A 14,088-nucleotide genomic window follows, 5' to 3' on the forward strand; every position below is an offset into this window, starting at 1 on the left:
AATTATTAATTATTAATTATTAATTATTAATTATTAATTATTAATTATTAATTATTAATTATTAATTAAGGATAAAAAGTAATTTGTTTAATGAAAAACCAAAACCAAAAAGCTAGTAACACTAGCTTTTTGTTTTTGGCGGAAAAGCCGGCTTTTTCACCTAGCTGAAAAGCCATTTACCAAACAAGTATTTTGGCTGTTTGACCAAAAGAAAAAGCCAAAAGCCAAAAGCCAACCAAAAAGCCAACTAAAAGCCAATTACCAAACAAGGCCAAAGTATTAGTCGCACCCAATGTTTCGTCCATCAAGAAGGTATCATCGTCATCTTCTTGCGATGAAGAACAAGTTTTCACCTGATGACAAGTTGGTGGTGGTTATGGCGAAGGAGAGGAGTGGGGTCATCCATGGTGGAAGAGAGAGAAAGTTTAATTGCTTAAAATTATCAGATTTTTTGAAAAAATGCTCAAAAAATCGAATTGGGGCTTTATTATGTGATGCATATTTGTTGAAATTGATTGTCCCATATGATTGTATGTTGAATTGTAAGCATTTTGATAGCATATGCATGTATTTTAGTTGAGAAATGAGCAAGTTATGTTATATCCGTGACCTTTAGTACGAGATCTTCAATAGAGGTTCTGCCATTGTTATACATATCATCAAACAAATTATACATATCTTCAAACAAGTTATATATATCCTCCATCAAATAATTTATATCCTCCAATAATTTATATCCTCTTCTGGGTGGATGATATCCTATATCGACTAATGATATTCTCTATTGACTAGATGATATCTCACTAATGGTAATCTTAATTTGTCTATCACATATCAGCCACTGCAAATGATTTTATACGTAGTATGTAAGACATGGGCATGAGGCGTAGCGGGAGCGAGGCAGAACACTAACAGTCTAACACCATCACTAGCAATATTATCAACTTTTGTAACGTAAATTTCTCTAATTTGTTTATATATATATCGAGCAATTAATAAGAGTTCATAATAATTAAACATTAGCTCATGCAAATTCCAAAAACTGGGTTATTTATTAATTTATCTTTGTTAGGAACGTATGCACGAGTGCACAACTGATAATTTGATGTTATCTAAAAATTTTACTCCATGCAGTAGTTGTTTGAAATATGACTAACATAATGTTATGATGATTATATAGTTTATAATTGACATATTTTTTGTAAGTAATTAATTATATTACTTTATTTATGGTATTAAGTAGTATTGCCAACATTTTTTTGATTTATCCAATTTTTAGTTTCATTTATGTAATTTTCATTCTTACTTTAAAGTTTCTCAAAAAATATTTATTATATGTTGGATGAAAATTTTCAAAATTTATATTTACATCGTAGACATTATAAGACTAATTGTGGGCATTTTATAACGTGAAAAAATGAACTGATCATATTATATATCATTAAAATAATACGATAGTTATTTTTCAAATAACGACTGTAGTACTGTACTAAAATTATATATCAATTTAATTTGATGTACATGTATATATTATAGACCCTGTTGCTAATTTAATTCTAATTGTTTCTAATTCTAACTAGGCAATAGTTATGGGCATGCACGCTCACTTGTGTATAAATTGATTTCAAAATTTTAACATGTATTATATGAAATGGTCAAATACATACAGTATTTGATTAAATGTTTTCAAAGATATGTAAAGATTATTCTTGGATGCGTATTTTTAATGGTGTCCGTTGACGGTCTTAACTTCGTATTGTATTAATTTTTATTTACTTTACTTATAATTTTATATAATTGTAATCATGAAACAATAGTATTTTTGGATCAACATATCAAGTCAAATCTCACAAAATACCCTGACTATTTGTTCAAAAATAATACGGAGTAATAATAATAATAGTACCATGACTAATGTTTTTTAATAGATTGAGAATTTAATTTGTGATCAATACATGAGTGTCAGTTTTGCACCAAAAAAATATATATGTCAGTTTGTCACCCTAAAAAGTTACTTTGTAGTATAGTTGTTTTTGGGTTGTCCTAATTTAACATACATTCGAATAATAATCCTCCAAACAAAGGTCAATTAATTAAAAAAAAAATTGTTCAAAAACAAAAGATAATCTTTATTGTTCCCTCCGTATCCGAATAATTGATATAATTAAATTTAGCACACATGTCAATACATGATTGATTTTATGAAGCTTTATATTAATACAGCTTTATATTAATACTCCATTTATTTTCTTTTCATTGCAACACATCATTTGGACACATGTTGATTAGAGAAGGTAATTGAGCTAATTTATCAAAATAATTTTAACACCAAGAACTAAGAGAAGGGATACGTTAGCTACATCATTTATAAATTATTTTAGTTAATATTTGACTTTATACTTTATCCTCAAAGTGCATGCAATGAAGATTGTTGTAAATAAAAGAAAGTGGAGGAGATGCCTAAAGTCCTTTAATTTTTCCCTACTTTTGAGCTCCTTTTTATTAAAACTTTTGGAGGTGTCAAAAAATATTTTTTTAGCAATTAACAAGCATATTTTAAAAAAAAAATCTGGCAAGAAACTACATTCCACCTTTTAAGTGAAATTTTTTGCAAGAAAATACCAGTCGCCGGATTCTCAGACGTTGACTAGTTAAGTGTTGGTCACATGCGTGTCATGTGTCTATTATAATCTTAATGAACACCTCCCTTCAGCTTTTAACCTGACTAATAAGCTCGCAACTCTGCTTATATACCATCGAAATTCTGGGGATGTAAATAGAGAAATGTGACGTTTTGAAAGTTCCAATAGACACATGACATGCTCACAAGCAAAAGCCATACCGACAGAAGACAAGGTTGCGTCGCAAAGAATGGCCAGAAACAAAAGAACAAAAGCCTCGTGTGTATCAACTAAAAACTGAAAGCAAATAAGCCAGCATCACTCTTTACAGAATGTTGTTTCTCAGGATTACAACCACCAGATTCCAAGACCAAATTCCCTTCATTACTTATTACAAATGTTATCTAAAATGGCCCTTTAATGTCCATTGGAAGGCCTGAACATAGCGTAATTATTTACGCCACATGTCATATTTGAGTACTCTGGAATATTATAAGAGTAGCCATCCACCCCTGAATTCCTCATGCTTAGCAACGACAGATCAGGACCCACCAATTGCCACTGGTTTGGCACTAAACTATCAACCTGACCATTCATATAAGACATAGGATTACCTTGAGGGATGAACTCTCTGACTGAATCATAAGGACTGCCTGCACCATAATCCTGCTGGAAGCCATCATCAGGGTAACTCCTAGATCTATCAAACCTACAAGAGCTTCCCAGAGATCCTGCTTCGCTCAATAGGCTCATATCAGTAGAGTAACTCAACTGCCGATTGAAAAGGGTGGGACCATTGCCAAGACCCTGGAAACCTGTGTTCCCATGTGAAGTCCTGCCAATAACCTGCTCATCATCAAGAAGATCATTGATGATGTCAAGGTGGGGAAATTCATCAGCCAATGCAGTCTGGACCAAACGACCGGAAGTACCAGCTGGCAATTCCGAGGGGAAGAATTCATGGGGTACACTGTTCATGGGTCGATATAAATCGAAATTTGGTGTATCATTAAGCATTGATTGAGAATCATACATCAATCTTCTGTTAATATCTCTCTGGGGGCTGCCCATCCATTGCTGACCTAGAGCCTCATCCTGATGATTAGCAGTAAAAGACATGCTTGAACTGACACCATTAGGTTCCATCCTTTCAGAAGCCTGAGAGAGATATACAGGGTTGGATAATAAAGAATGCTGGTGAGAGAATGTAGTTGATGTGTTCACCCCTGAACTTGCTAGTTGAGATGGATGCGTGAAACCACCAGAGCTTGCACTAAATGAGTTACCCATAATGGCGTTCCTATAGGACTGTGGAACGTAGGGATGGGCTGCTGCTGGGGAAGGGTCTGGACCCAGGCGTCCAGCAGCACTACTTGAACGGGACAACAATGGAGCGCTTGAAGCAGCTGCTTGCACCATGGAAACAACTGGGGCAGCTGGTAGGGTCCCAGGGATAAGAGGAGCACTTGATGGCCTTGACAATCCTGCAACCTGCTGTCCGGTAAGCTTCTCAACCGGTTTAAGAATGGTAGCCTTTGTCGAATCAGGTTTTGATGCAGATGCTGTATAGTATGATGTCATCAAAGTTGCCCTATCAGTTTGTTGATGCCCATTTGAGGATGTTTTCATAGATGTAACCACATCAGTATGAGGACCAATTTTCAAGCTAGAATTTGGCTTAATTGCCGGTGCAGGAGTTGTATTTCTGGGAGGGCAATTTGATGACTGTGGTGCCACTGCCACTCTTTCCTGGGAGAGTACTGTATCAATATGATCTTTATGCTCCTTATTGTCCTTCTTACTTGGCTTTCTCTGCGGCAACACAACATCATCTTCCTGCTAAACCAAACAAACCATTTTGGGGCAATAGCCATGATACTTAGATAAATAAAAGATTCAAGTTCACAACTTATGTAAAGTACGGTGTTTGGAAGAACCACACATAATACAGAAATGAAGAAATCCTACAAGATAGTTTTGCATAGAAACCCAATCACAAAACGACACAAGCCAAGTCTTCTTTGGTGAAATTCTGAGAATTACAATACCAATTACCATATTGCCAAACTCTTCTGAATGCAAAAACAGTCTCGACATCAACCAGGAAAACAAACATCATTCAAAACAACCAAGACATAACAGTCTCATCCAAAAATGTCAAGTAATAACCAAATGGATCATAGAAAGAAAAAATGGCGAGATAAATCAGATTAAACAGCAAGAATATAACAATACAATACTCACCTTTTTTACTGAATTCAGCTCTGGCCACTTTGTCCTATCTTGCAAGGAAGTGACAGCACCCTCAGACTCGTTAAATTCAACTGCTTTGCGACTGGGTGAAGCATCATTACAGAAAAAAGCTTCAGTTGGTTCAGATGGCCAAATATCTACATCATTTCCACCACTAAATTCCTCAGATGATCCCTTTCCTTGATGGATCTTTCCTCTACAAAACCAAATCTCATAGTCAAAAAATGGATCACAATTGCTCTAAGATAGGTAGTGGCCAGATATTTACCTTGATGGTGATTTCTGGCTATTATAATTAGTAAAGGAATTTGATCTGTATGATCCATTTATTACAATGGAAGGAGCAGAATCAGTAGAGCAAGTGGAGGAACTATCATCCATTATAGATGAGCTCCTCTTATCTACTACTCCATTTTGAACCGTTGATATACTGCTTACTTCACTACCACTGGCTTCTGCAGGAGGGTGAATCTCTGATGTGTCTGTGTCCCAGTTAACAGGACTTGCATCTCTATCTTCTGAATCAAGCCGTAGCATGTCCACAGCACATTCCACAGAATCAGACACATCAGACACATAGTCAAGTGTATCATTCTTGTCAGTCACAGTTTCGGGCTCTACCAGGCCTTTCCCTGCAGCAGTCAAATTTTCAAGCAGATGTTTCTCTTGTGCTGTGACAACAGGTTTATCATCCTTCAATTTGTCCTTTCCTTTGCGATTATTTCTCTTCTGTTTGGCCTTTTGTTCAAAAATAAAACACAACAATTAGAACCTTAGTCCAACTTGGCAATTGTTTAAACATATGTCTACATAAAGTATAAAACATTTTAGTATCGCCAAACATTTCAAGTCCACATCCAATATATATATATATATATATATATATATATATATATATATATATATATATATATATATATATATATATAACTCCCTCAGTCCACAAATAACCATCCTATATTCCATTTGAGGATGTCCACAAATCATCTTACTGTTACTTAAATGGAAAATTTTCTTACTCAACCCATGTAAAGAGGACCCCTCCACTAATTCTCTTTCTATCACATGCTCAACCCAAACCCTTCTAAGTTCCTTAATTAGTGTGCTAAAGCCTAGCAGAATATTTTTCCTGGACAGAGAGAGTATATAATTTTAAAATAAATAAATAAAAATATAATAAAAAGAGAGAGAGAGAGAGAAAAAAAAAAAATAAAAAATAAAAAAATAAAAAAACACTCAAGTGTTAAAATAAACAGACAATGTTCAACCTTATAGAATGGACAGTATTTTATCTAAATGATATTTTAGTTTTTTGCAAATTAGCACTGATGCAAATGAAGAAGTTATCCCATTATATCACTTGACCTTGACAGTAATAAAACTTTCTTAGCACTAATGCAAATAGAACCAATATTACAAGCAGTCCCCTTTTTCTTCATCATAAATTCATATCCAGCCAGATACTGGTTTTCAAGAAAACAAACAGTCCCCTTAGACAATTACGCACTTTTGTTGCTAAATTACTTTGAGCATCACATTCTGAATGTCACAAAAAATAGCAACCTGTTTTTTCTTAGACTTTTTGTCTTTCTCACCAGCACCTCGCTTTGCTTTCTCACTCTCAGCTAGCCCTGCAGCCTCCTCTTCACGGATGAGCTCTTCTTGTCTCTTTAGTGCAACAGCCTCCTGGTAGGCCACTTCAATTTTGTTGCTGTAATGTAAAGACTGTATTAGGAACAGTTATGCCACAAAAAAGACATTTAGTAAGAAGAGCAGCTTTAAAAAGATTTTATGACCTGAAAATATGGGCGAGTACAAAAATTTCCACTGTCCTTCGGCCTAATTCCGTCAAACGCCTTTCATCACGCTCGATTGAGTCCTTATTGGAATCCTCTCCACTACCTCCATCCTAAGCAAACCACTAGATGTGTCAATTTATTCAAACAACTAAACACAGCTATGGATTCTCACTAAAATGAAGGGAAACGAACAAGTAAATACAGGGGGCCAAGGGATAGAAAATATTCTCCATCCTCCAAAGCAATAAACTTTATTAAGGTCCACAAATGATAAAATATAATAATAATAATAATAATAAATAAATAAATAATAAATAAATTAAAACCAGTACTTGTTTAATGCTCAATACTATTCAAGTATTCTTGTTTAAAAAAAATACTATTCAAGTATTATGAGCTAGTACCATATTGCAATAAACATAACATAGCTAGCAGTGCTCAAAGAAGGCCACAGCAAAAATCACCAAACTATCAGCAACATGCTGTCAACTAAATTGCAGTAGTCGAAACTTATCATTGAAAACAACAAAATACTTGTACTCTCGTAGTGATGATACTTCAAATATTAAAATAAATATTAAAAAAAAAAACAACTAAATATTATATATAAATAAGGCAGCACAAATATTTTTCTTAGACAAAAACTGTAATGACTCCATGCACATATGAATAGGACCTGAAATGGAAAATGAAAAGTAACATCCACAAGAATCCAATGGGTGTTTCTAAAACCAAATAATATAGGAAGAACAAGCCACAATTTTAGTTCAACAAATTTATATGAAACAGTGGAAGCCAAACATAATGACCAGGTACACAAATATGCTGACCCTGAATACAAAGAACCAAGTCTTAAATACAACTCACCTTTGTGCGGTTCTGAGGACCCTTGTCATCCTTTGGAGGCAACGGCTCCATGGCAGCCCTCTCAAGAAGTAATAGGACATCATCTACCAAAATGAAAACATCCTTTTCTACTCTAACAATTGGAGCAGGTGTATCCTCACCCTCTATCAATTTTCCCTTTCCTTTTTTGCCCTTGCTTTGACCTTCAAGAGCTTTTAGCCCACTGTACAATGAGTCCATAACTAAAGTAGATGTGACTTCTTTCTCTATGAAAAAATGTTTCACAACAACTTTTAATATCATCTCCTTCTTTTCCCTCGACATGCGACGCCTAGTATTTTGATCCATTCCTAGCCAAAATGCACAAAAGCTGAACAAAAACCGATTAAAGTTTGCATAGCAATAAATAGAAAAGATATTAATTCACATTTTTGTAAAAAAAGATAACATATATACACATATAATACACAATTCACAAGAAAGAGAAAATCTAATTAAAAATTTTGGAATGCAATTATTACTTCAGATATACATATACTTCCTCCATTTCACTAAAATTGCAGCACTTTGACTTACGCACTACTCACATGCTATGCTTTGACTAAATTTTATGATTAATGGTTAAAGAAAAATATTAACATGTGGGAACAACAATGTAAATCAACTTTTTATTCCAGCAGTATAAGAATATAGTAACAGAAAAGAGCCATTTTAGACTAAGATCTACCATGAACTGACTGTTTAACAGAGGGATAAATATCATGTCAACATAGCTGTTTCACAATGCAGTCAGCAATGACAAAGATTGAGTTCATAGATATAGAAACACTACCTTGACCACCTAGCTTTGTCCTCTATCAACTTTCCCAGTTTCCCTCTTCTCTCTTCAACAAAACGCCGACATATTTGCTCAACATTGGTCAAGTACACCCGAACAAGTTCTCTTCTATAATTACAATCAAGACAACGAAATGGCCGATCTGCTTTCTCCCTACAAGCAAAAGACAAATCAGCAATACGATAACTTCATACAACGGTACACAGCTGCTTGGCATACAAGTATAAAATCATAAATTACTGCTGATTATCTATGGGAAACTGATCAAAATCATGTTAAACAACTTTGAAGAAACATAATTCCATGCACTGAATAAAAAGGACTTGACATAAAAGTCAATCACATTGTCAACCCAGCAGATTCCCATAAGTCAATTCTAAATTGCACACCCTGGGCACGTGTTTTGACAGTTCCATCTTGATTAGTTGTACAAAACAGACCACTAAACAGCAAGTTTGATGTCAAAGTAAAACAGGACTGTCAAATAATACTTCAATATGGTAATTAGAGATGGCAATGGGCTGGACATCAAGATTAAAAATTAAAAAAAAATAAAATAATAATAATAATAATAATAATAATAATATTAATATATGTTAAACGGGTGGGTGGATGGTTAGCGGGTGAAGTAAAGTATCATCCACATCCGATCCGATACATCACCCACTTCATTTGTCACCCGCTTATCATCCATTTAATTCGGGTTCGGCCAAATATTTAAAGCGGGTGGAGCGAGTTAGCGGATATCCATTTAATATTGCCATCCCTTGGTAATGGACATCAAGCGGTGAAACATTTCTCTAAAATTCAATCTAGTAAGCAAACACATGATATAAGTAGGTTACATAAATCATAGCCTGTTGCTTTTATAGGATGAATTCTGAACAAGCAGACAAATTACAATAGTTATGATGCCATGACTGGCTTAAACAGCTGTATACAATCAACAAACATTACAGCTTTTCAGAAGAAAATCCAGTCTTATCTTAATACAAAAGACTTATATCTCTAAAAAAAATAAGGGCTATTTATTAAGAAAACTACCTGATAACTTGAACTTGAGCCTTAATAACAAGCGCATCTTCTTCCACAAAACCATCTGACACTTTAGATAGCTCCATAAATTTCTTCCACCCCCAATCATGCTCTTTTTTCCAAAAACGGTGTAATGTGTCTGCAGTATTTTTGTGCATATCGTATTAACATCAGAGAAACCATTCAAGAACACGTCCAAAGACCAAGACACATTTTCAATTACTGACCAGAATATTTTGATTTTTTTGGGTCTTTATTCACCACAGCAATAGTGAATTGAGCAAAATGGCTCCATCCTGCTCACCAAAAATGAGAAACAGTTAGGTGGACAGAGCTTTGAAATTAATATAGTAGAGGTGGTGGGGAAGTTAAGGACATGAATAATGTAACTGGACAAATGAAACAAACCTGGAAGAAGCTTATCATGGTTTGCTACACAAAGAAACAAAGAAAGGTGATTACACACATCACAGCCCTGGGGGTAGATCAAAATGTACCTGACAAAAGAAGAAGTAACATTATGACAGAAAATTAAAATCACTGAATGCAGCCCCAAATGCTAACAACTATTATTTCATTAACCTAAAATACAGTAAACATTAAGAAAATGAACATCAGTATACATGACCACGATCAAAACTTCTTTAACCAAGCGAAACTTCATATAGGCTTGTAGAGTGCAAAGTACAAACAAATATCTTCAGCAATCATCCTATCAGCAATCACATTAGTATGGAGTTTATATGGACTGTGTATTCCATAATTCATGAAGGCACATGCAAATTAAATGCTACTAAGAAATCAAAATATGAATTGACACAAGGATGCGCAGGGATAAACACAGAGACATTGAAAAGGATTATTACATGGGACAGCACACAAATAGTAAGAAAATGAAGGGGGAAAGCATCAAAAGAAGGTAGAGGTAATATGTTACAATAAATAAAATTATTATAATAGACGAACCTTGACCTTCACAGAGCATACAAGAAATATGACAATAAGGGAGAAGGGAAAAAAAGGTAACAATTATAGCAAGGCAATACGGCAAAAGTAACTAACCACTTGTAGCCACCAACTTCAAAAGCATTACTTCGAAGCTCTCTCTTGTTGATTGTCGAAAAACTATCAATCTTCCATGTGTACTTACCATACAGATCAACAGGTTTTGGCCCTGCAAGAAATCAAATGAGGATCTCAAGTCATCCAAACTGGGGTAAAGCACAAGGATGACCTTGCCAATACATATGCCAATAGAAAGAACATGCCAGTACATACGTCAAAAGGAAGACCACATCAACGCAATCATTCAAAAGAACCACAGAAGACCACGCCAACTCAGAGAGGAGTTGATAAAGAGAGAAATAGATATCATAAGCAAGAAGTAAGCATACAATTCCAAAAGAACAAATGCTCAGCAGGAAAACACATTAAAGAGAAACCAGTAATGGAAACACTGACCACTTGCAAGAACTACCAATGATCCAACTATGCAGAATACAAAGTAGTTCATATACAAGCAGACAGAACCCTAACCAGTTTAAACTGATGGATAAACCACAAGTTGTGTGCACACTACACAAAAGTTTCCACAGCAATATTATGTGATCCATACAGCTTGGATCCACAAAAGTCAAAAACTTCCCAGTGAGTGTTTTATAATCAAAACATATTATCAAACAACTAAACAAATTTAATACTTCCTCCGCTTCTTTATTGTTGCAACACACCATCTTGGCACACTATATGAGGAAGGGATTATAGAGGTAAATGAATGAATCAATCTAAGAAATTTAAACCATAACAACTTACACTTTTTCTTATTGATGTTAAAATTATTAAAATTAAGTTGTCCATTCACTTAATCTAATGCTTTCTTAAAATGATTGCCAAGCTGGTGTGTTATAACTATAATAAAACGGAAGAAATACTTTTAAAAATGTCTCCATATTACACCGTGGTTGCAATTTACCATACATTTAAGATCCCAATTTCTTGATAAAATATCAAAATTCGAGTTTGGTATTTGTATTTACAAAGTTGTTAGTGACTTATGAGGCTCAAACACTTATTGACAGCTGAAGTTTGGTATTTGTATTTACAAGGTTGTTAGTGACTTTGAAGATCCATAGGAAGGGAAAACTAGCTTATAGCTAGAGAAGAGGTATTCCAAAAAATTTCTTGAGTTTCCAGCTTCAGAGAAAGGGATATACTACCTTTTGAGAGTTTCCGCTAATCTTAGGTACTCACAGTTGAATGTCACCACATACAGATACAAATTTTCAGCTTTCCGTGATCAAATCTTAAAAATGTTCCTTTGATAAGACAACATTACATATAACGAGACATGAAAGACTATTGCTCCCATATGCTTGACGATGTACTTAGAAGTGGTAGTTGAGTAACATTTATATTTCAAAGGCCATAAGAGAGCACTTTCTTTAAGAGTATCTTAGGCCAATCATTCCCTTAGCACTACTCTTTAATAAATTAGAATGTCACTCCATCGAGCAAATTATCAGCAGGAAATTTCAGTATCTTTTGCATCCTTTGCGAAAACCATGTAAAGCGCATTCATAGATTCCTTCTTAACTTTCTTAAGCAGTGACGATAAAACTTAAAACAGCAGTAATAAGCAGAGGTGGAATAAAATGAACCAAAATTACCTCCATCATCATCACTGCCATCAATATCCCAATACGGAGGTGAAGTCGAAGGGGTGCCATTCTCAACCTGATCGGAAGACCGACATTCAACCAATGCATCACTTGACTGGCAGCGTTGCGCACTCGATAATCTCTCCAACGACCTTCCACAAGCAGATTCCTCGGTCATAGTTGCAGGCATAAATAAACCGAAAACTCTGCCAACTACACCCTATCAGCTCCTCCCACTGTAACAAAACAAATACAATATCATAACAACGACGAAAACTTCTGCATGTATACTGAAAGATATAGCACAAAATGAAAACAAAAATATGTAAAGTAATCAACAAATTGAGCAGCAAGTATACTTATACAATCAATCAATAACATCAAAAAAATTAATAAAAAATAAAAAATTGGAAGGCAAAAACCCTAACCAAATTAAACCTAACAGTTGCGTCAACCGAAAATGAATTGAGTAGAGAAGCAAAGAAAATCAGAATCGAGTAAGAAATTAAAGAGGATCCTAATCCCAAATACTCAAAAACCCTAACTACAAGTTGAACTAAAAAATGAAAAATTTCCAGAAATTAATGAATTAAATTGGGGGTTAAAGAGATAATTAGACGGACAAAGTAATGGAAATCGGACAACAAAGTGTTTGTGTAAGAATAGATCGATTGAATAAGACGAACCTGAAACGTTTCAGACGGAAAGAAGCAAGAAAAAGTTTAATTGGACAAATTTTTAGGGAATTTTATTTCAAAGGAGAAGAGAGAAAGATAGGCAAGAGAAAATATGTAAGAGAGAGAATTTTGGGATTTGAGGTCGAAGGTGCAGCTGCTGCTCAAACCCGAGAACTTATTTTATGTGTTTTTCATATTTTTTTATTTTTTTTTTTTTTTAATTGGCTTGATTTGTCTTAATGACTAAATATTTCTAGGGTAAAATGTTATGGAGGTGCTTAATTAAAATAAAAAAAAAATGGCTTAAATTGAAATTATGGCAAGGTTTTCATTAAATTAATATACTATGTCTTATGAATTGATAATTAATAATTATCTAAAAAAAATTGATTATTAATTGTAAGAAAATATGAGATAAGTGAAGTAGAAGTCTAAGTGGTAGTGGGTGATTTGGTTCACTAGTTATTCATCTTTTAAGAGTTTGAGTGATTTGTTCTAGAATTTTTTTTTTTAAGTCATATAATAATAAAGTACACGCAATACTATACTAGCATTTTTGCATTTAAATAGTGACTAAACGTTCTTGTAATAAAATTTGTCATTCACCACTACCTATTAATATTTTACTTTCAAGAGAAGGTTTTGTGTGAGTCCGGTTTATAATGCATACTCCCATCCCCTACCCACTGTCACTGCCCAGCCTCCGCCGGCGACCTTCTCCCTCCCATTCCCCGGTGCCTGCAACCCTCCCCCACCAATCCCCGAGCCACGGCGAGTTCAAGGCGGAGGACAGATAGAGCGAGTGCGACGCCATAGCAAGGTAATAGTCAGATATTAGGGGTCAGGCTTATTCCAGCAATTCTGAATGTCTTGGTCCTGCAGCCAATCCGTACCACAGAGGCTGCTCTAAGTATTTTCGCTATAGATCAGACACTTAGCACTGTACCTGCTTCATATTTGCTGATACTTGTGCATTTATCATAGAATTTTCTGAAATAAATTGGCTATTAGTTGTGCAGTCCATCTTTATTTTTACTACGTTTTTGCTTACTTAGACTCAAGTGTTAACCATGGAAATGATGGCAAGGTGAGGCAGATACTCCATTGTTTAATATCTGATATATTAAATCTATTTTTTGACAATTATAATATAATATCTAATATTTATAATCTAATATCTTAACATTATAATCTAATACCTGACTATTATTATCTAATTTCTGAATATTAAGATTTTTATTTTTCTCAATTTTTATTTATTTTTTTTATTTTATGGCCGGACTCACATGAGTCCGTTCTACACAAAACTTTTACTACTTTCAAATAAAAGAGGAATATGAAGTATGTTACAACTAGTTGGTA

At 34.4% G+C, this 14,088-nt stretch overlaps 1 protein-coding gene across 2 annotated transcripts; it reads right to left on the reverse strand.

The window, feature by feature from the left end:
* Window positions 1-2,887: 2,887 nt before the first annotated feature.
* Window positions 2,888-12,880, reverse strand: LOC145582869 (TNF receptor-associated factor homolog 1a-like). Of its 2 annotated transcripts, none has more exons than XM_081639901.1 (13): window positions 12,736-12,880; window positions 12,059-12,285; window positions 10,455-10,566; window positions 9,801-9,889; window positions 9,620-9,688; window positions 9,402-9,531; window positions 8,352-8,510; window positions 7,541-7,889; window positions 6,671-6,783; window positions 6,438-6,585; window positions 5,143-5,612; window positions 4,866-5,070; window positions 2,888-4,457 (listed from the first exon to the last, which is right to left on the reverse strand). In XM_081639901.1, the coding sequence occupies exons 2-13, from the start codon at window positions 12,237-12,239 to the stop codon at window positions 3,039-3,041; spliced, it is 3,444 nt and encodes a 1,147-aa protein (XP_081496027.1). In that variant the 5' UTR covers window positions 12,240-12,285; window positions 12,736-12,880; the 3' UTR covers window positions 2,888-3,038. The 2 variants fall into 2 exon arrangements, with proteins under 2 accessions (XP_081496027.1, XP_081496026.1); XM_081639900.1 differs by having other exon boundaries at window positions 2,888-4,460.
* Window positions 12,881-14,088: the final 1,208 nt, after the last annotated feature.

The sequence above is a fragment of the Chenopodium album genome, chromosome 15 (genome assembly GCF_948465745.1).
Source record: "Chenopodium album chromosome 15, dcCheAlbu1.1, whole genome shotgun sequence".
NCBI classification, from domain to species: Eukaryota; Viridiplantae; Streptophyta; class Magnoliopsida; order Caryophyllales; family Amaranthaceae; genus Chenopodium; species Chenopodium album.